The sequence below is a fragment of the Rhopalosiphum maidis genome, chromosome 2 (genome assembly GCF_003676215.2).
Source record: "Rhopalosiphum maidis isolate BTI-1 chromosome 2, ASM367621v3, whole genome shotgun sequence".
Taxonomy (NCBI): domain Eukaryota; kingdom Metazoa; phylum Arthropoda; class Insecta; order Hemiptera; family Aphididae; genus Rhopalosiphum; species Rhopalosiphum maidis.
In genome coordinates this window covers 47,021,632-47,045,315 of record NC_040878.1, presented here as the reverse complement: position 1 = coordinate 47,045,315, position 23,684 = coordinate 47,021,632, and the positions used below count along the sequence as shown (strand labels likewise).

The 23,684-nt window shown below is 26.5% G+C and overlaps 2 protein-coding genes across 4 annotated transcripts; both read left to right on the top strand.

The window, feature by feature from the left end:
* The first annotated feature begins 743 nt into the window (after window positions 1-743).
* Window positions 744-5,590, top strand: LOC113552033 (alpha-taxilin). 3 transcript variants are annotated; one of them, XM_026954689.1, is made up of 10 exons: window positions 744-1,152; window positions 2,068-2,194; window positions 2,258-2,548; window positions 2,641-2,787; window positions 2,852-3,058; window positions 3,148-3,276; window positions 3,345-3,503; window positions 3,577-3,910; window positions 3,967-4,250; window positions 5,355-5,590. In XM_026954689.1, the coding sequence occupies exons 2-10, from the start codon at window positions 2,141-2,143 to the stop codon at window positions 5,388-5,390; spliced, it is 1,641 nt and encodes a 546-aa protein (XP_026810490.1). In that variant the 5' UTR covers window positions 744-1,152; window positions 2,068-2,140; the 3' UTR covers window positions 5,391-5,590. The 3 variants fall into 3 exon arrangements, with proteins under 3 accessions (XP_026810490.1, XP_026810489.1, XP_026810491.1); XM_026954688.1 differs by having other exon boundaries at window positions 745-1,045; XM_026954690.1 differs by having other exon boundaries at window positions 749-1,045; window positions 2,852-3,046.
* A 1,949-nt stretch (window positions 5,591-7,539) lies between these two features.
* Window positions 7,540-23,369, top strand: LOC113553265 (prostaglandin E2 receptor EP4 subtype-like). The gene is made up of 5 exons (XM_026956495.1): window positions 7,540-7,626; window positions 12,043-12,561; window positions 20,675-20,864; window positions 21,908-22,125; window positions 22,946-23,369. The coding sequence occupies exons 2-5, from the start codon at window positions 12,145-12,147 to the stop codon at window positions 23,198-23,200; spliced, it is 1,080 nt and encodes a 359-aa protein (XP_026812296.1). The 5' UTR covers window positions 7,540-7,626; window positions 12,043-12,144; the 3' UTR covers window positions 23,201-23,369.
* Window positions 23,370-23,684: the final 315 nt, after the last annotated feature.

The window sequence follows — 23,684 nt, the reverse complement described above, 5'->3', positions numbered from 1 at the left end:
ATAAAAAAAAGCACCAATAAAAATAATAAAATAATACTTACTATAATAATTAATCACTTAAAAATATAAATGAATGTCAAACTTCTAAATTATTATTATACCATTATTGTCCCGCTGGGCCTCATAGTTATTTTCTTAATCCTCTAAAAAATTTTAAGGATGAGCTGTCCTTATCATTTATGTATTATACACAAATAGGTCCTATTATTGATACAGCTATGGGCATTGGAGTACTGTCGCATACAGAATAATGAAACATTAATGGTTTGTAAGAATATCCCAAGTTGTAATTGTAACGTCAAGTGCTTATGTGAATCCCATGTTCGTTACAAGTTTTTGTTACTGACTCGCTACGTTTTAATCCATCATTGGTACAACTAACATTGTCACAGCTCACAACGTCGTATAAAGTCAGCTAAATTATTAGTAATACCACGAGGTTAGGGGCACAGTCTAAGATAATATTATTATCAATTATGTTTAATCTATAGTAATACGATAGATTTGAATTTCAAAAAAAAGCGGCGGCTGCATACAGTGTTGCCATTTTACGAGCCGGTATCTTGGGCACCGGCGCGCCGGTTCACGATTCTCGTCGGTCACCGGGGACCAGTCGCCGCGGCTACCACTCTACAGTTTACATGTCGACAAGTTCACTCCCCACCATCACCGCAACCGCAGACCCTTTAGATACGCAACGCATACACACGCGCACAACATTGCTGTATTATACATATATTTAAATATATATACATTAGTAACTATATATATATAATATATATATATTGCATATTCTACTCTGTCCGACGTTACCCATCCCGTTTCTTCGTACGGGTCCGTCCTGCACCGACCGATTACCGTTTTAGGTCATTTACTAGTGCATTATCGCTGAACGCCGTGTACCTAGTCCGGACTTAGCATTTATAATAACATAGCTTCCGCCGCCGCCTCTTGCCAGTCGTTTGCACCGCCACCGCCCGTCCACGACTACGACGACGACGACGACAAAGTACACACATTAATCATCCAACGTGCTTACATTTCGGTCAGTGAACGCGATACCCTATAATATTATTTATTATTATTGTTATTATTGTTATTTACAATCGTCCATCCTGTTGGCATCACGCAAGTGCTCATTCTTCGAGACCGGTAAGTCGTGTCCCCATTGACCGCACACGCGTTCTGCTCGCCACTCAGGCCCCCGGACTGAATTTTGGGTGTTGTCGTCGGCAGCTGTTTACCAGCACCTACATCCATCGTCTTGTTAGCTCGTTTAATTCATTGACTTACCGTCCCAGCTCGTCGGAATTGTGCATCTTTCGTTGTTAGATAAAACCATGTGTCTCATTTCCCTGTTAGTCTTGATTCTGTAGCCTGTTCGCAGACAATCCACACACTCTATTAAGTATTTTATAGTCCTATTAAATGTTATGCATTTACAGAAATCTGTAGTTTTATTTGTCCATAGCTTCACGTAAGTGGATACCTACATTGAGTTTATTTCTGGAAAATGTTTAAAAAGGAACTAATAAAAATGTATACAATCTAAAATTGAACCTATATCATGTTACTGTTGTTTTTAATAATACATTAGTAACAGAAACTATAGAAATATATTATGTATTTTTAAATAGTTTTAAACACAATATAATCAAGTTACTGTAATTTCCAATTAATTTCTGTAAGAATAGCTCAACTGTATGATTAATTTATCATACTGTCACATTCAACTTCAACACATTGTCGACACATGTGTAGTTTAACTCAGTTCTCCATTGTGCATGTAATTTCTTCCCAAAATACTGCACGTTCATTAAAATAATATACACATAAATAGGTACACCATCTATTTATATTTAGAAATACTGTACGATTAAATATCAAATTGTGATCATCCACACATACCTAATAATCAAGAATTTGTCAATAATGTATATAGGTAGAGCATCAAACAATGTCAAGCACATTGTTAAAGCATCCATAAAACTTATTATTAATTTAATATTGGTACTTATCCTTGTTAAAATAATATAAAGTTAAACTAACTAATATTTTTTCTTACAGTCTAAAAACATTTGAATAAATGCACTATTGAAGTTTATTGTAACATACAAAATACTTGGTTAATTTTATTGACATGGAGACTACATCTACCGTGTCAGAAGAATCTTCTGTTGACAAGACTACTCAGGTTAGTATATTTTTTTAAAGTTTAGTGTCACTAGTTTTTTATTAATTATAATTTATTTTACAGCCAAGTAATCAAAAAGATGCGTCATGTGTGTCCAGTACAGTTACAGAATCCTTGCCCAAACAGGTAGATGCTGCTGATAGTACATCTGTAGCCACTCAAGCTTCCGAGTTGGATATAGCAGATTCAAATCATCCGTCTAATGATAAGAACCGTAAAAAAAAAGATCGTCATTTAGCTCAAGCATTGAAAACTGTTTTGAACAGTATGAATTCTTTAAATACACCTGAAGAAAAACTAGCAGCATTATGCATTAAGTATGCAGATCTTATGGAAGAAAACACTAAGCTTAAAGTAAATACAATTTAAAAAATGTAGAAGTAGTAAAATTTGTTTTTTTTACAAAATGTATTAATTTTTGGTTTTATAATTTTATGAAATATTAGACTGCTTATAAACAAACTGAAAAAAGAGTATCTCAGGCATTAACAGAACGTGATATAGTCAGAGGTGAAATGAATAAAGCAGTTATGACAAGAAGTCGATTAGAGAGTTTATGTAGGGAATTGCAGAAACAAAATAAAGCAATAAGAGTAATAATCAAATTTCTACATATTAATTTTAATTTATTAATAAAACCTATGTATTTTTTTCTAGGAAGAGAGTCTGAAACGTGTCAAAGAAGCTGAAGATAAACGCTTAGAAATGACAAATAAATTTCAAAACACTTTAAGTGAAATAGCTTCAGTGATGCAACAAAATAGTGAGAAAAACAACAAACTCCGTGATGACAATATGGATATGTCTTCTAGGCTTAAGAATGTATGCGAACAGTATGAGCTTAGAGAACAGGTAAATGGCGCTGTAAGCACATTCAAGTTTATTACTACTATTATTGTACAGTTTTAACTAGGAATTAATTCATAGTATAGAAAACTTGTTAATTGTTGTAGCAAGTAGTTAAGTTAGCCAAACAAATTGAGCTTGAGACCCAATTATGTGATGCTAAGCTAGCCAAAGCAAATATGGAAATCAGTGTAGAACGAGAAACTATTTTAAACGAGAAGACTCATTTATTAAAGGTTAGTATTTAATTTTGTTTCAAATGTATTAAAATTGTAATGCACAAAATAATTTTTTTTTTCAAAAGGAAATACGACTATATCAAACCAGAATCGAGGAAATGCAAAATACTGAAATAGATTTGCGAAACCAAATTTCCCTATATAATGAAAAATATGAAGAATTTCAAAATGCTCTTGCACGAAGTAATAAAGTTTTTGCTGGATTTAAAGGAGACATGGAATTAGTGAGTAACAAAAATTAAAAAGTAAATTATAATATAAGCTTTATTTGTATTGAATATTTCTTTTTATTTATAGATGTCAAAAAAAATAGTTAAACAAGAAAAAGAGTCTGCTAGTTGGAAAATGCGCTATGAGCGCTGTCAACAACTTTTAGATGAAATGACCTCTGAACGTACTAGAATGATAAGTGATTTATCTGTAGCAACTCGACAATTGAGTACCTTACAAAAATTATGTCGAACTCTTCACTCTGAGCGACAGGCCCTTTTATCTAAGTTGGAACATGGGAAAAAAATGCCTGAATTGCCAACAGATGCGATATCCGGAGAAATGGCTGAACGTTTCACAGAGGTCAGCATGTGTGCAATGGCGGAATGGTTTGCACGCACAGATAATGCAAAATCTAAATGTAAATAAATCTAAATTTTTGGCCAACTTAATACTCATGTCATGGTCGCATTTCAGCGGATCAGTCTAAAGAAACACTACAGTCAGCCATTGATAACCAAATGAAATTGGCTAAGGACTCGACTGAGCAGCCACCAATTATAAATGGAGAAGATACTATGTCCCCAGAATCTCCTTCATCATCTCAATCACATATATCAGATGAACCTGCCTATGATACTGGTGTTAGCAGTAGTTCGTCAGTTAATGGAGATAAAGTAGAATGTGTCGTTGAAAATAATGTTGAAAATAAGTCAGTTAATGAACAAGAGTCAAAAAAGGCTGACATTAAAAAGGCCAAGGTAATTATAATTACTTACCTATTACAACTTTTATTTGTAATTTATTTCTTTGTAATATATATATAATAAGATTTAAGAGACATCGGTTTAATATAACTGTGCATTAAAAAATATATCTCATAGTTTTATAAAAAAATAATGTATAAATATTATGTTGTATTTCCTTAGATTTTATAAATTAATACATATTAAAATCTTTGTGTCAGTATATAACAACTTTTTTAATAGTTATTAGTTTGATAAAAAGTTGTTATAAATTCAAAATTATAATATTATTGTGATATTGGCTAATGGCAATTTTGCTGCAAGATATAATGTAGGTATAATAGGAATATTTCTTTTAAAGTTTATACAATATCAAAAAAATTAAGACAATCTCAATATAAAAAAAAAAGAAAATATTGTGTAAACTGTGGTTTTCAACCTTTTTGGATTGCAACTCCTCATTTTTATTTTTTTTTAATGCGCACCCTTCAATAAAAACGTTGTTTTATTCATCAAAACTTGATTTAATTACTGATGAAATATTTATATGGTATACAATTTTGATTAATTTACACTTAAAAATGTAATTAATTTATAATGCAACATTATTTTAAAACGCATGTTAAGCATACACAATAAATTCAATTATAAAAAAATACATAAATACAATTTTAAAAACGTACAATGTAACTTGTTATTTACTTGTTAATGGGATACTTAAGCTAAGATTATATTCCTCGGCATGTTATTGTATAGATATAGAACAAAATAAAAATTTTTTTAAATAATATGGAAAAATTATTTTGTCTATTATTTTTGGTGACCCCCAGGTTGAAAACCACTGTTGTAAAACACTATCAATACGTCCTAATTTAATCACTATTTTGTAAATTAAATAAATTCTAATTTTTTTTTATAAGGCTTAATTTAATAAATACTTTTTAAATTGATATGTCACACTTGGTTTAGCGTCCGTCTAAAATAAATATTGAACTGAACTTTACTACCAAAAAAAAAAAACTGACCTGTGTATCTTATACAATGCCAAATGTAAAAATAAATCAACTGTATATTACTCATCTGACTGCTATATTTAATTTTGTCAATTGTGTGTTTCAGGAAACTCAATCAAAACGGAAGGCTAAGAAAACGTAGTAATTTTTGTCTTTGTTTGACACGTAGTAGTTCACTAATACTAAATTTATGAGTTGAAACTGCCAACTGTATTTGTGAAACAGTGGATGTTTCTTATAAGCAAAATTTTTATTATTGTTTTATTTTCAAGTCATTATTTATCTAAAGATTATTACCTGTAATTGGTTTTAATTTTTAATTAAATTAAGCTATATATATATATGTTGAATATATGAAAAAAAATTTTTTATTATTAATTATTATAACAGTATTCATTTATACGTTGTAATTATTGTAATATCTATTATCATTTATTTATATAGCTTTGCCAATTTTGCTTTTATCATAAAATGAAAAACAAATAATAAAAATAATATTTAAACAAAATTTTTTTTTCCAAATTAATAAGCTTGTGTTTTCAAATGGTGCCGAAAACAATATTGAAGTATGATATATGTGAAAAGTATGTTATATTTTATTAAATAAACTCGAATTATAAAAATTATCCTTGAACTATTTTCCTTTTTAGTTTCTACTTTAACTTTTCTATTTTAAATTTAAATTAGTGGTATTAGTAGTTTAAATGATTATCTACATATTATTAATATTGACAAATAAACCGAGCTCATTTTGTTAAACCTATAAAATTATTATAACTTCTCTAGTACCTTGTCCAGACTTCAGATGTGGTTAAAAGGAGAAATGAACTATTATTTATTGGTTCATTATTTAAAATCATATCTTAACATAACTTGGACCAGTTATTGGGATAATACACGGTATATATATATTGAACTTCATATCTCCCTACCTAATGTATTTACAAAATAATGTTTGAGTAAATCATTTAATGAGAAAAATATCCATATCTAATTAATTAATTTAGTATTATTATCATAATTCATAATATCCATATAATCGAAAGCAGTTGAAATTAATCTATTATAAATGTTAACCATTATCACAGATTAAATTAAATTTAATTTGTGTAATTATGTATTATTGTATTGTTGTTTAACTAAAGAATTAAGAAAGGTATTTTTAGTAAACTGCAGGGTGCAATTCAGTCAATGAATTTGAACAAAATATATCAGTGTGCAATTTGAATAAAAAGTTTGCCAATTTATGATTTTATTTATTGATATATGAATGAATATTGAATTCAATCATTATCAAAAAAAAAAAATATTTTTATATTAAATTTAAATTGATATACTAGTACTAGTATTTCCAATCCTGTGGCACAACCAGTATTTTTTAAGTGAGGTTATTCGAGTGTATACAGTATACTATGACTAATTACATTTCAACATTTATAACACTATTATTTCTAAAATAACGGTTCAAATTGAACAGTACAGACAACCAAAACACCTTACTTGGTTGTGTCACTATTCCAATCTATTAACATTGTCAATGAATCTAAAATTTGAATTCTATTATAACACCGGCATTTGTTTTCTTTGTCTATCCCACATAAAATAGAAACAAAGATACTCCGTATTTCCACGATTATGATTCTCTGGTTCAGTTATAGCAAAAGCACTTATTATATATTTTATAAAAAAAAGTATTTCCTGTGCATTGACCAGATAGATTTTTAATATTTACATTTTCGAATAAGTTATTAATGATTAAAAATAATCGAAATTATTGCGGCTGCAACCAAGCAATGACATTAATTTTAATCAAGTTTTTTTTATATTAGCAACGTTTTTTTAAAGACATATTTTTCAACAAATAAATTTAGAAATAAACTCAAAATCTTTTTCTTTATTAATAAAAAAAAAAAAAATAACAAGTATAATGCAGTAAAATACAATTTTATTTCAAAATATGTACATCTTTTTAAAAAACTTCAAAAATTATGCGAAAATATGTACACTAAAATTTCATTTTTGAACTCATTAGATTGTGATTCAAATTTTTAGCTTACCCTGCAACTTTTTGATGTACTCAGTAATAACATGAAAATGCATGAACTTCCGGGCCCTAATTGTAATATGAATCTATTAATAAATTATAACTATAACGTTTGAACATAATATTATTATTAATTATTATTATCATAGTTTTATTTGTTTCATATATCACTATTACTGTTATTATAATCAAGCCTTCGTACTTATCAGTTATGGTTATCACTAAAAACTCAAGGAGATAAACGTGGTCTTGGAAGACCATGCAATTAAATATCAGTATATCACGCACAACTGAAGTACCTACTGCGTAGTGGTGACTTTTGGCGAGGCCCTAGGTATGAAAATTGTTGTATTTATATATTACATAATATGTATGTTATATTGTTTTTATTGCACTAAAATTATTATTATGTACAATATATGTCAAGTATTATTTAGGTAGTTAAGCTAGAGTTCGAATGTACCTAAATAGAAAATAGGAAATTAATCGATTTTGACGAGTGTTAAATACGCATCTAAAGATTCTAATAAATATACAATTAGGCAGCTCAGATTAATATTAAAATTTATTTATTTATACATATAAAATTTGTTAACACCTATCTGTAAATACCTGTGAATCGATTCATAGTATAAATAGATAATATTTTTAAATAAATCAAAAATTTATTTGAGTACCTATAGTAAAATTCATGATAATATAATATACTTTTGATGAATCTTGTTTTAAATTTTCAAGATTTTGACGAATTTTGTCAAAATTCTAAATTTAATAGCTTAAAAAAATTGTGATTATTAATTTTCGATATTTTTATGTTAAGAATCTTGAATTAAAATTTCTCGTATTTTTACCTAGTCATAAAATGTTATCAACAAAAGATCAAAATATTTTAAAAATTATATCATATAGATATAAAGAAACAATATTATCACTTGATGAAAATTTCAAGTTTCTATTGTTTTATTCGTTATTGAATAACTGGTTTTTAGCTTAAAAATTCTTGTTTTACAGGTATTGCCGGTATCCGCCAATATCTTTTTCCGCCAGCTATAAATTATAAATTTTATAGTTTGGTTACGTTAGGGTCCTAACGTAAAGATTTCATAATATTTTATTTTTTAGTAACTAATATGTGTAATCACGGTGATTCTTTTATCATGAATCACTCATTATTTCAAAAAGTATTCATGTTTTTGAAAATATTTTTTCACATAGTTTCAAGTTATTAAAAAAACAACATTTTTATTAAAAAAATTATATTTTTAAATATTTTTTATCCTTATATTTTTTTGAGTTTCTTACTTTTTTGAATGACATCATAGTTTTAATTTCATATTCCAAAGCAGAATAATTTTCTGAGTATTTTGATACATAAAAATCGAATTTAGGGCGAGTAGTTTATGAGTTATATGTGTTTAAAGTTTAGACAAGCGGAGTAATAAACAAACATTTTACGGGGTAACCCCGTACTACTTCACTCCGCGAATCTAAACTTTAAATACTTATAACTTATAAACTACTTGCCAGAAAATTATTCTGCTTTGGAATATGAAATTAAAACTATATTGTCATTCAAAAAAGTAGGAAACTTAAAAGAATATAAGGATAAAAAATATTTAAAAATATAATTTTTTAATACAAACTATGTAAAAAAATATTTTCAAAAATATGAATACTTTTTGAACTAATGAATGGTTCATGATAAAAGAATTACTCTGTATAATAGGTACGCATTATACAGTTAAATAATAACTGTACACCTACAACTATTTAAATTAAAACGCACGATTTTTTTATACAAGTTCAATAATATTATAAAAATATGAAAAAAATACCGACAAAATTAGTTTTTCTAAAAATTATTTTTTTTTTTTGTTAAAGTATAATATAGTATTATAATCACTAATTTAAATCTAATTATTCAATAGCAATAAATTATTAACACTTATTAGTACCAATGTAAAAAAAAAAAAATAGTTACGTGTAACTAAAAAATAAATAAAATGCATATTATTGTGTAAAAGTAAAATTATTATTATATTTACTTATTTACTGAATATATAGTGTTATATTTGCATAGTTTTAATAACAATATGTCATCGATCGATATCGATTCATTGGTTAAAATTGAAATTAAATTCTATAAAGCTATATTATACCTCAAAATAACCCATAATGAACGTAAGTGTAATAACAGTATAAGGTAACTATTATAAGTGTCTACAACTATGTTTTAGTTTTTTAGAATGTGATCATTTTTTCATATATTTTGTTTCAATCTTTTTTTTTAAAAATTTGAACAATATCTTTATAAATTACTGTATTTATATAATAGCTAGAAAAAAAGTGGTGCGTAATGATTTAAGTAGTTGTAGGCGTATAATTATTATTTATCTGTATAGTGTGTAGGTATCTGTATACACATTATAATTACTAAACAATATAATATTATTAAATCTTTACGTAAGAGTTCCTAAACTTAAAATTCTATAATTTATAACTGGTAGAAAAAGAAATGTCGTTTTATTTAATTTGGCGGTAATATTTGAACAGACAGTTTATTTTTGGCGGAAACCGGCGACACTCCGTTTTATTTTAATTTTTTTATTCATTTTTCCCGATTATATAAAAAAAAAGTAATGAGAATTTTTATTTTTGACCTCTAAAGTACAAACTAAATCTAAAACCATCACCCATAATGTTAAAAACGAAGCATTTCATCGATTATTTATCGTGTACACAGACACAAAAACAAAACAACACATTATTGTAGAATCAATTCATTTATATATCCGCTCAGAATTTAAAATACTTACCAAAATTATAAATCTTTAAATTCGTTTATGTGAAAATTGTGGCATTGAAAAATCGAATAAAAATCAATAAATAATATAAAAATATAATTATTATGGAATATTATATAGTACACCTGCATAACATTTTAAAATGGTTGTAAGACAAACAAATTAAATTAATATAATAATAACAAAATATTTTATTGGGTGTAAGCCAGTTCACCATCTCATGGTGGCAGGTGCTACCACGGGTGGCAAATGAATTGGGACGCACTTGGGCTACATCAAAATATGACCTTTTTTGCTTGGGACGCACCCGAGAAAATTTCTTTTCAGTATACTACAGTGTGCATACAGTTTGTAATAAAATTGAAAAACATTATTACGTGTGAAATTTGAATAATAATTTTACAAATTAATGAATTAAATTAAAATTGCAATACCTAAATTTGCGAGTTTCTATAATATTTGATAATATTAATTCTATCTATGTTTTAGTCTTATTTTACAAAATATTGTTAAGGATTAAATTTATTTATAATTTAGATATCATGTTCTACATTTCTACAGACTACTAGAATACTTATAAATTTACATTTTTTATTTTAGAATCATTTTAAATAATCATGCGATCAGTGATGTATGGTTAATTTATTGTATCGTAAAAACACATGAAATTTACGTGTAAAGGTAAAAAAAATAGGTACTTTCCATGACTTAAACATTTAATTTATGTATATTCCTCCCCATATCAGTAGTTCTCAAACTTTTTTACCCATAGTTCCCTTGTGTATTTATTAAAAATCTTAAATAAATTTACTATAATTTCTACAATAAGGTAATAATTTTAATTGTATACAGTAATAAGTTAGGTAATATAATATGTATACATAATACAAATATAAAGTTTTAAAATTTAAAGTAAACAAACTTAATATATTTTAAAGTGGTTATGTAAATATAAATAAAAAACAATTATAGTATGAAATAGTATAGGTAAGTATAGTAACAGAAAAACCTAAATAATCACCGTAGGTTATTCATAAAAATAGAAACCTATAACTGTTCAATTTTATTTAAATAATATATTATTAAATATTTTGTAGATAACAAATGTCAAACCATTTCCAAAAATAATGGTTATGAATTATGAGTTATGAATAATAATTTATGTACTATTTTGACAGCTACAGAGATCAATTTAGAAAAAATTATAATAATAAAAAGTGATTGTAATAATATTGTATATAAAAAATAAAAGGTATAAACCTTATTAAAATATTTTTCCATTAAATTTTATCTTGCCTATGCATGCACGATAAGTAGTTAAAAAAGTTCTTCAATATTCAACTTTAGAGGTGGCCTCTTAAATTAATCTAATTTGTACTATAAAAAAGTACTGGCAATTATTATGTTGATTTTTCTAAAATAGGTACTATTAAAATAGTAAAAACTAAAATTATATATTTTTTAAATTATTGTAACCACTTGCTAATTTGCTTATATATAGATGTCGTTTGTAGGTACACGATTAAAATAATGATAACGATCACGAAATAAATATGTTTATATATTCATATAAAATAATAAGTAATACGCTCATGTATAATGGATGGCGTGGTTAATACAAATTGTCATTATACAAAAAAGTAATGTTAAAAATACTGTATATAAATGGTTATTCTTAGTATTAGTTTAAATTTAATTGTTTTAAGTGTATATTATGTAATTTTTAAAAATGTTTAAAATGCAAAAATAATAACTTACTGTTATTTTTCTTTTACCTATTACTTTTTACTTTTAAAATTCATTAGTTTTAGTTATTAATATGTCATACACACAATCTCTAACACAAGCTCGGCTAAGGGGAGATTATTAATCATAAATTGTATTTGTTGTTTGTACTTTGTTATCGTATGCAAATTTAATAACAATAAAAAACAATTATTATTTAGTGCCGTGTCTGAGAGGGATCGTGGGCGTTGGGCAGATAGTGCACCTGTCACCGCACGCACAGAACGCGAGACGCGACGCGCGCAGAATACGACTGCGATTCGATGGAGTTGGCCGTGGCGAATGTGACAGCATCGTCATCGCTCACCACAACAGTGCTTCCGGTCCCGTCCGTCGTCCGTTTACCGAGTACCGGCGTACAGATAGCCTTTACCGGGTTGTCCGTGTTCGGCATATTCGGTAATCTGCTGGCGCTTTTCATATTGCACCGGACCCGATCAAGCAGGAATAAGAAACATGTCTTCATGTTGCGGTGCCTAACCATCAACGATTTCATTGTGCTCGTCGGCAGGGTGGTCCATATGTTCGTGAATATCAGATGGCCGGACTCCAAAAAGACTATGTGGTCGTGCCGGATTAGCGTCCTGTGGCGGTTCTTTGGGCTGAATTCTGGGTGCGTGGCTCTCGTAATGGCTGTCGAACGCTGGACGGCGCTTACCAAACCGTTTTTTTACAAAAAGGTGCGTACTTACCTGTTACTACTGCTGTACTGTACACAGCCCTAACTCTCAGGCCAGTTATGTCGTCTATCGTGCGAGTCCAAAAGTTGAGGTCGGCTTAACTCACGGTAGATCGTGGTTAGTAAATTATACCATATTACCATGATTAGAATATGATACTTTAGGAATACTACGTAGCTGTGAACCTGGTAACTTTATAGATCGAGTTAAAATAATATATACATTAATAACATTTGTAATAGTTGCACATTAAAAAATAAAATGGGCAATGTTTACCTATATGATCAATATTATAGTTATTTAAGTGGCAAGTGGTAAGAAAAACTAAATAGTTCATCTATCAAAGTTAATATTTATAAAAAAATACCATCAGGGACTGCATTTAAAGTATTAAATTTGTCTTACGTTCTTTACAAGTTAAACACGTTGTATATGTTTTGCATTAACCGTTATTTAGAATTAAAGAATTATGCAACTTTTGTATTTATTACAAGTTAAAGTTTTTAGTAATATTGGTTACATTATTGTTTTACAAACTGATTACCTATTCTATAAAAATAGACGGAAAAATCAGATTTTAAAAAGACGGGCAAGTGAATATTGTAAATATATTTATTTAATACGATTTAGTCATTGGCTTCTAGACGACTGCCCTTCAATATTACTTTGATATATAAGTTAATTATTAATAAATTATTCTTGTCCAGAGTGTCTATTTTTGTACCTAACACAATGTTCAACAATATATATAATTAAATTTAGTGATGAGTACCATCTATTAAATGACAACATTTTGATATTTTTATTGATTCACATTTAAAATTTAAAAAAAAGCTGAGTACGTTAGTATATATAGTAAGTGTTGAGTAGGTCACTGAGATAGATATGTAAAATTTGAATTCAATGATATATTATAGAATGTGAATATGAATACTTAGAAAATATAGTCTATCTACCTATATCACTAAGTATATTTCCCGTTATATTTTTTTTATGTATAGCTATTAGGAATACTAATTTAGTTTACAATTAGTAATACAGAATGTCGTATTAATTTTTGCTGAAATCGTTACATTTGAAAAGATCATTGTATGCTATAATAAATAATAACTTTTTGTGGTCAGTAAAATATGTAAATGTTTCACATTTTTATTAATTTCATAATGTTTGAGCTCATAAAAGTTTAATAAACTAATATTATACGAGTAGTAGATAATATCTTTTTGTAATAAATATTATCACTCACGATAGTCGCGACCGACGATAACGATCATGCGATCAGTATACTATATATTCATAATGTTTTTACTAGTCAGTCATCACTCAAACGTTGTACTACCGTCAACTTACAAATGCATTGTATTTGTATATTTGAGTTAAGAAAATAAATTCTAAATAAAAAAAGTTTACTACAGTCGCAGTACATTAATAAATTGAACAAATAAATTGGCGCATGCTATGTATTAATATAAAAAAAAAGTCTTTTTAATCTAGACATTATGGACTTTCTAACTTAGTTTACAAATCTGTACATAGTAACTTCAATAAATTTAATATTATACTATTTTGCAACAAATAGACAATGGATACAGATAAACTTTGAAAACTCTAATCGATTGTGGGCAAAAATAATTCGAGATATAGAAAATATTTTATTAGATAACACAACACTTTATTTATTACAATTTTCAAAAAAAGTATTTTATTTTAATAATCTTGTATATTATATATAATATAATACTATTACATATTATCTATATTATAGATAATATTTTTTGACTAAATTATAAATTTACTTCATAATATGAACAGAAGATAAACGCTAATTAAATGACGACTGTCAATCTATTAAATTTATGGATCGTGCCTTTGAATATTACATAAAGATCAGATTCGTGTTACTACAATCGTTATTTATGTATATTTATATCGTATCCATATTGTGTTAATGTACGTTTCATGAAAATATTAAATGCACAACGTTTGAATCCATTTCATAAAATGAAACCTTGATTTTTCTACTTCGAGTAATTACACCATATTGTCCATATTCATTACATTTGTTGAAATGAATACTTAAATTATACTCAATGGAACTTGTTCCATCATTTGGATGTCCACATAGAGAACTTAAAAACTTAATTATTTATACTTTAATTTTATTCTATATGGCGAACTAAACAATAAATTTGATCTTTTTTATTTAATATTACAAATTTCATTTATTATTAAGATTATTTTGAGGTTCAAGCATACCTATTTTTATTTTTCCTTCTTTGTTACTGTTGTTTTGTTTGCTAATTTAGAATTGTTTTTTAATTATGTTTAAAAAAATAAACCTTTTCTAGAGGTATTATTTATGTCTCATTTTCTTAGTTATAATTATAAAATATATAAAGTTTATAATTTAAATTCGGGACAAAAATCATGAATTATAATGATCTATATCTGTAGAATTATATTTAATTAATGAAATAACTTATATATTTATTGGTTTATACTAAATTTTGAATAATAGAATTTAATTTGTCGAAGCTATCTAGTTTTTGCTCGATTTATTTCTTTATAATTTAAATCTATTTTTTTTTTATAAAAATTATTTTATTTGTCTTACTATTATTTTATTTATTTACAAGCAAAATATAAAACGAAAAAAAGGAACATAATGCAGTATACTGTAGAGTGTCTACTTTCCGTTGCTTCAGTCGTTGATTCGAAATAAGTGTAAAGTCAATGATACTTTTAAAATGGTGTTTTATTAGTTTAATATAAGTACGAGTATACAGAAGCATGTGATAGCGTGTGACTTAAACATATGAACTCTGGTACATATGACTATATGCTGTGCTGAGTGCTTCCTTATATGTGGCTATCCTAGCCCTCTTTTTCTATACCTGAAGTCCATGATTTGACCACGGCCTCGTTGTTGTGTGCTTTGAAAGGTATTGCCTCCGTAGGTGCAATTTGTGTGGGTTCATATGATCATAACAGCTACTACCACATATGTTGAATATGTCAAACACGTGGTTATTCGTGTATAACAGCATAGTAATTACGATTTTGATTATACACTTGCACATCTTGGTTCATAGGGCGATGGTAAATTGCGCCCACATCGAACATGTACTAAAAATAGTATAGTAAATTGCTTCCATAGTATCTAAGTGACCTTGAATTCATTTTATTTATTTTAAATACTGTTGTTAATTTATAAGTGGAAAAGCCGAACGTAGGTAATATTTTTATAAATTGTTTGCAAGTAATAGTGTACCACAACACAATATGGATTTACGTATTACGTAAGTACTAGATTTAGCCAGAAAGAAAATGTGGTTATTATGTACAAAAATTATAAATTGTCAAAGTTAAAACTATAATAAATTGTCATTAGGTGAAACAAAGTGGCATGCAGTGTAAAAACGTGTTGAGCATTTTTGAAAACGATGGAAGAAAACAATATTATAACTGAAAAAAATGTAAACCATCATAATGAAATAGATTTTCAAAATTTACAATGATAAATTGTATTTGTAGATAGCAGATAGATTAGCATGCTAATGTAAAATGAAAAGTAACCGGAAGTATCTCTGAAAGACCAGTAAAAGTACTTCATGGAGTAGCAATTGTTTATAATTAAGATATGAGTTTAATCAAGGTTAATGATGTCAAACATATCTAAAGAAATATGCATAATGTGAGAAGAAATACCCTTCAATTATTTAGTATTCATGGATATTTTAACGGGTGCTATATATATCGTTGATATATTTACTCAATATAAATTAACTTAACAAAAAATATTTTTAACAACTTGATATACTTTAATATACTCAGTACGATACCCAACTATATTATTTAATTAAAGAAAAAATAATAATTTTTAGAGTACAGTGATAGTCGTCTCTACGTAGTGTCATCTGGGTTATGCTAAATGGCTATCAAAAATAATATACTTGCTGGGCGAAATTCACTACATAGTACATATAGAAACTTATACTTGAAATATATTGGACGCAATTTACAATTGTTTTTTCTTCGTCAGGCGCAATTTATGTTTATACGATTTGTAAGGGTGGTCTAAGGGTTATTGTAAAACAACATGTTTTCTAATTACATATAATATAGTTCTTAAATTTGATAACATTTGGTAATCCACTATAATGGGAATAGCAGGGGCGGATCTAGACCAAGATAACAAGGTGGGGGGGGCGATATTTAAAGGGCACACATTAATTTTGATTATGTATTTATTTAGGTACATACATATGTTACTTTCCACAGTCTCGTATAGAACAAAAAAAAAATTGTTTATAGTAATAATAATAATAATAAAATATATCATTATAATTTTGTTACCCTTGAAGTATAATTGCGTCAAAAATTAAAGTCAGAGACTTTAAACTATTTTTTTTTTTGAGAGAACGGGGGGGGGGGCGATCACTCCGATCGCCCCACTCTGGATCCGCTACTGTGGCGTAGATTTCTCTGGCAAATCGACTCAAAATATGGTCTATTTGACTGAATAAATATATACCGTTTGCCGTTTGAGCGAATAAGTATGCAAATGCTTATAATGTACACTTGATAATTAATTAAACAAAATAATATAAAATAAACATAATTAATGAATACTATTTAAAAAAAAAATATTGGTATAGATATTAGTAATATTATTATATAGATAGGTAGTAATTTACAATCAAAAAATAAAAAATAAAATTACATATAATATAATTAGTATATTTTAAATTAATCTATTGGCTTTGTTTGAAAATGCTTATAATATTATATACTCAACAATTAATTAAACAAAATCATGTTTGAATCGTAATCTTGTTTTCAATAATAGTGATGAATAATGATTAGCAACGATATTATCCGTGTTTGTCACTAAGTTTTTATCTTGCATAGGTAAAAAAAAATTCACTCGTCGAAACGATACAAATGACCATCCCAAACGAACTATTATTTTTTCGGTCAAAATAATTACCTTCGTTCAAACGACCACCGCCCACTCTTATGCACTTATACTTATTAATACACGTATAATATGTATTAAAAATACAAAGTAAAGAAACGAAGAATATTAGGCATTGGTTGGTCGGATTATCTACAATTATTGACCGACAATAAATGTATATACAATAGATAATACCTAAAAATAATATTACGACTGTCATTTTTTTTTTGATAAACAGATAACAGTTGTCATACCAAGTAAACACTGAAAGTATATTCTTAAATATAAGTAATCTTACCCAACCTTTAATAAATTATAGACATAATATTTCCTTATTTTTTATTCTCGTTACTAATTCACAAACTTATTTAAATTGATAATAATTTTGTTTTGAAGTACCTATATATAAAATATATTCTTATGAATAATAATAAAATTTAAATTTAAAAATCAAAGTTTTTTTCTTCACTTTATGGACTTAAATGACGGAATAAGTTCTGTTAAGTATAATGTAAGTATCCATTTCACAAAATAAAATGCATATTCTGTAATTACCCAAAGTTGAGAAATAACTTTCCATTTTGTAAAATAGATTCAAATGTTGTCCATTTCGTGATATGAATGTGACATATATGTATATGATATATATAACCATCTAATGTATACGTATTATAATACAGATTTCAGTAATTTTTGGTAATGTTTTTATATACTGTGTTTTGTATATTGTGCAGTAATATAGAAAATATTGTGTCCTTGTAAAATGTGTAGTTAGTTTGATAACTTTTAAAACACATTTCGAAAAAGTAAATATAAATTTTTAGATTTACAAAACATCTCTGTATAGATAATATAATTTATTATAATCTCATTTACAATTAATTTAAATAAATGTATAAATTATTATTTAAATTTGTGAAGTATTAAATCGTATTAAATTGATAAGACTATTATAATTAAATATAAGTATTATGTTTATAATATTTTACTTATATGAAAATAAACCAAAGTATGATGAGGGTAAATGACATAACAAAGAATATTATAGCAATAACATTGCAAGTTCAAATATAGTTTAAAAAATCTTTATTTTTCTTGGAAAAAACTAATAGAAGAGCAGTCCTAAGTTATTTAGCTTAAGGTAAATGATTAGACATATTTGTCAACCATGGATAAAAAAAGGGTAATTAGATGATCGTTCTGTTGTAACTACTTTACAGTGAAGTTACCTCATCATTAAGTAAGTAATTGAAATGTATGTGATAAATTTGAATTCAATGTTGTATAATTAATAATTATTATAGGTATACAAAAAACGATTCTTCGCGGAAACTATCTATCATTCTATATCACTAATAAATATATTTAATGCGTCAATTGATATTGTTATTAAAATGTAATTTAATCATTTATTAATATGCTATTGGTGTTACGGTGATCTGATTTCATTTTTTCCGAAAACATTTAAATTATTATGTTATAATAGTATATATTTAAATCATATTATATTATTATTATTAACTTTTGTGTTTATAACATTTTACTTAAACAATATGATGAGATTCATAGTAAAAACATATAATACATTAAAATTAATCTAATTATTCTAAAAATATCATTAAGTTTTGTAAATTTATAATATATGTTAAAGTTTCAAGTTCCATGAATAATAATTTTGAACTATAATAAAATAACGAAATTAAAATTTTAAAATTATTTAGATTTTGATGAATATTGTTTTCTAAAAACAATTATTTACCATACATAATTGACTATGTATTTTTAATTTTTTTTTACAGATATAAGAATAATTTATGTGGAATCTTGAATGAGATTTTCTATAGTTTTAAGAATTTCTATAATTTAAATAAAAATAGTAGTACTCTTAATTCAAATAAATTCAATATTTATTTTCAGTATATTTTGGAACGTCCTCTCAGCATAAATTGTGTTCGATGTTAACAACGAAAAAGAAATGTTACGTTGCCGTGATAAACAGTTAACCTCGTCGGTTGGCCTAAATTCTGAAAATGGAAGAAATAATTAGTAAGCTAGTAATCTGAATGAAATAAAAAAAAAAAATGATGTTGAGCTTTTTATCGAGTAGTGACGAAAAAAAGCGACAGATGTTGAGAATGATGCAGAATAGTTTAAATTAGGATGATCTAACCCGCAGTTTGTGGGCTGCATGCAGCCCATGAAACCTTTTTGCCCACCCTCTCCCTAGAATTATATTTAAAAAAATCATAATAAATTAACAAAATCGTATAGTTATTACGATCTAAATTTAAAATATAAGTAATATAATCATCATGATTATTATATTTTAATATTAATCTGTAATGTGATAATTTGTGCATTATATAATATAATATGTTTGTAACAAAATAAAATATAAATTATAATAATATAATTTTTTTTTTTTTTTGGAGGCCCCCGGTGTTTTATGAAAGTCTATGAAAACTCATCCCAGAAATCTTTTCCATGATATAATATAAAATAGTATAATTATAAATATATTTTTATATCTAAAATATAAAACAACGTTAGGACAATAATAGTTATTGAAAGTTCAACTACTTCGACTCAATTATTATAATAATTTATATACCAACAAACTTTACAGCTTCAATATATCACATAACTTGGAAGGATAACCTTATGACAAGATCTATAACATGGATAATCAAATGATTTTTATTTTAAACAAAACTATTTTGTAGGTACAAACAAATATTATAATAAAGATAAAATGTATAATTTTTATAAGTATTCACAAATTCTAATTAAAATTAGATCAACTATCTAAAGATTTTTGAAAATGTATATATACCTAACATAATCCAGGTGACTTATTTAATTATATAAATAATATCGATAAGTATATCATTATACTCCTGAATCGTAAATAATCATTTTAGAATATAGAAATTCATATTTAATTGTATTGGTTAATTCGATGAATATAGAATATACAAATATAATCAGGAATTTTCAAACAATTAAAATAAATTAATGGATGTCTGATAAGGGCACCAAATAATTGTTAATTATAAATACTTGATATTTCACACATTTTTTACCAATTATAGTTTTTATCGTATAATAAATCTACTTAAATTAATATTAATTGTAAAATTCATGTAATTTCAGTACATAAGTCTACATTTACTTAAAGGAATGATGGCCATACTTTGTTTAGAAGTACTGTGTTTCATGTGCGCTCCATACTTTGGATTTGGATATGGTCGCTATTGGGATGAGAAATCGTCAACGTGTGTGAGTTATAAAAATGCCAAAAAGCCTTTGGACGTACTACACGTTTACGTATATTTAGGTCACGGTAAGTAGGTAACCTTATATTCTGGCTTTAGGTCATGTAATTAATTAAAAATATATAAACAATAAGTTTAAAAAACAATATATGATTTGATATTATTTAAAATAAAATTAATTCACTCCTTCAATTCTATAAAATATAAGAAGCAGGTACCAACCAGAAATAATAATTTATTATATTATAAATAATATATTGTAGTTTATAGTGTATTCTAAGTTAATGTCTTATTAAAAGTAATATAAAGAATGTTTATATGATGTTTCATTAAAAATATGAGTTTTATTTAAAATTATATGTTTGATTGTAAACTAAATATTATTAGAACACAAATGAAAAAAAATAAATTAAATGTTAATTATTATTGATTACAGTTAGGGGATTTAGCTAAACACTTAAATTAAATAAATAGATTTGACTTTTTTTACAATTTATTTAAAAATCCAACAAAGCAAAGCAATAATTAGAATTATAAATTATTAGCTGAGCGATGAATGTATCAATTATTAAATAACATTTTTTTTGTCTGTATATAAAATAAGTAGTTAATAACATCTTTATACTTAAGATTAGTTTCAGATGCAAAATTGAATCTAGTTTGTAATTTTGAGAATTAAAACTAAAAATTTTCAATATTTTTCAAAATAAAAATAATTTTATTAAGTAAAACCCGTTTTTGAAAAAATTAATTTTGTTAATTTGATTTAACTCAAAAACGAACCATGGTAAATACGTAAATTAAAATTGAAATAAAATATTCAAATATTTAGATTGTTGAGTTATTTATAATCTTGAGAAATTTTGGATTTTTAATAATTGTCGATAATAATAATTTTGCTCGATTAAAAATATTAAAAATATGTTATAAGGTCCCTCATAAGTTGTTCAAATGCCAACTAAAAATTTCAATAATACGAAGTCATAATTTATTTTTATGAGCAGTAGATTTTATAAATTAGAGTAATTTCGACAATATAATAAAATTTACAAATATAATATTTTAGATCCAAAATAAAAATAAAAATAATAATTTTTGTTTTTTACTTTAGGCGTATTTTTATGCTTTGCAATAGTCTACACGAACTTAGCCGTTATGAAAGCTCTGTGCATGAAGAATAGTCCTAACAAACAGCATACCGTGACAATAAGACGCACCAACCAAGAATTGTCATTGGCTTGCAACGAGGCTACCAAAGAAGAAAGAGCATTCGGCTGGCTGATGTTTTTACTGTGCGTCACGTTTGTCACTTGTTGGGTCCCACAAATGGTAAATGCAATAATACATTATATGACTATATATATTTATAGTACTACTGAGTATTAGTGTTAAGAATGCCGAATTTGGGGATATCGACAGCTTTATTTTAAGTCAGTCCTATGGTGTTTACAAAAGATATGAGAAATTTAAAAAAAATTGATTAGCATAAACCGTTTATACCAACAATAATTATTGTAAACAAGAGATTTGCGGGAGTATTTTTCGAGTATGACACATCATTATACATTTTTGATGTGATCTCCAACAAACCCTATAACGAATCACAATTTATATGCAAAACATACTTTTTGTCAAGTATTGGTGTCATTGCGCTATGGATTTATCAGAACAAAACCATTCTTTCTTATCACGCTTGTGTAGTATACCAAGAGCTATCTACCGGCAACTGAAAAAAAAAATTCCCGAACTATCCTTACAAAAGGTTATGAGTTATTCTCTGATATAGAATACTTACTTTCCCGTTCTAAGATTTTTTAAATTTCACCCGTTTTTTTAAAGCCATAATCCCCTTGTATTATATATGTAAATTATTATATGTTAATAAAAGTTATTAGTAGTATGTTTACAATGTTTATTTCTATGAAAACAAAGTTATTCGATTTTCGTGAGTCAAGACGAAACTAATATATTAGCCAGAATGGTTTTATGGTATAGCATTTTCTAGTTGAAAATCTCATCTAGTGTGGAAATCATGAGGAATCTATTAATATAACTTTATTTAAATTGAACTAGTAGTTTTGAAAATCAATAATTATGTAGTAAAAAACTTATTTCATATTTATTTATACGTTTGTATGGTTCCCGGCAGATATCGATACCGTTATCCAGGTTCATCGAGGATGATTTAAAGATTCGGCCGTTTATCATCACCACAGACATGCTGTTAGTTATACATTTTGCGCTTAACCCGTATCTGTACGTCCTCCAAAATTGGAAGTTACTAAAGACTATTTTCTACTTGCGGCCGAAGATCAGGAAGAATGCCAACGGTAGCATCGTGAGCGTAAGTCTTAGCAGTTCCATGAAAACAACGGAGGAAGTATTATCAGATGTTCCGCTCTGATTACGATATACGAGGCCTGAAGTCTGTTGTTGCATGCATATATTTGAGCATATAACTGCATAATAATATACAATTGTAATATGTATATATGTATATATATATATATATATACACTCATATGTATTAAGATAATATTATATTAGTATTTTTCATTTTGGAAAATAACCAGCTTATATACTTGTGAATATTGCCATATATGATATATGTACATATATATGTATAATAATTATTACACATAAAAAGTTTTCGTTTTTTTTTTATTTTTATAAGATATTTACAATTTGTCTATGAAACAGTAAACAAATGTGAAGTGAAAAGTATTATAACATAAATATTTTGACGGAAGTAGCCTCTCAATAATAGCTCTACCTGGTTCACATGGTCAGTTTTTCATTGAATAAAAAAATTCAATTTGATCGTATTGTGTAACTACATTAATTAATTTACAGCTTACATATCATTACATTTTATTATATCTATTATG

What these genes read in the sequence shown, in the direction of transcription:
- LOC113553265 (XM_026956495.1), top strand. Translation starts at nt 12,145, where the DNA reads ATGGAGTTGGCCGTGGCGAATGTGACAGCATCGTCATCGCTCACCACA. An exon ending in AACCGTTTTTTTACAAAAAG is followed by an intron (nt 12,562 to 20,674) that starts GTGCGTACTTAC and finishes ATGTAATTTCAG; the next exon opens with TACATAAGTCTACATTTACT. An exon ending in CTTGTTGGGTCCCACAAATG is followed by an intron (nt 22,126 to 22,945) that starts GTAAATGCAATA and finishes GGTTCCCGGCAG; the next exon opens with ATATCGATACCGTTATCCAG.
- LOC113552033 (XM_026954689.1), top strand. Translation starts at nt 2,141, where the DNA reads ATGGAGACTACATCTACCGTGTCAGAAGAATCTTCTGTTGACAAGACT. An exon ending in CTGTTGACAAGACTACTCAG is followed by an intron (nt 2,195 to 2,257) that starts GTTAGTATATTT and finishes TTTATTTTACAG; the next exon opens with CCAAGTAATCAAAAAGATGC. An exon ending in GAGAACAGGTAAATGGCGCT is followed by an intron (nt 3,059 to 3,147) that starts GTAAGCACATTC and finishes TAATTGTTGTAG; the next exon opens with CAAGTAGTTAAGTTAGCCAA.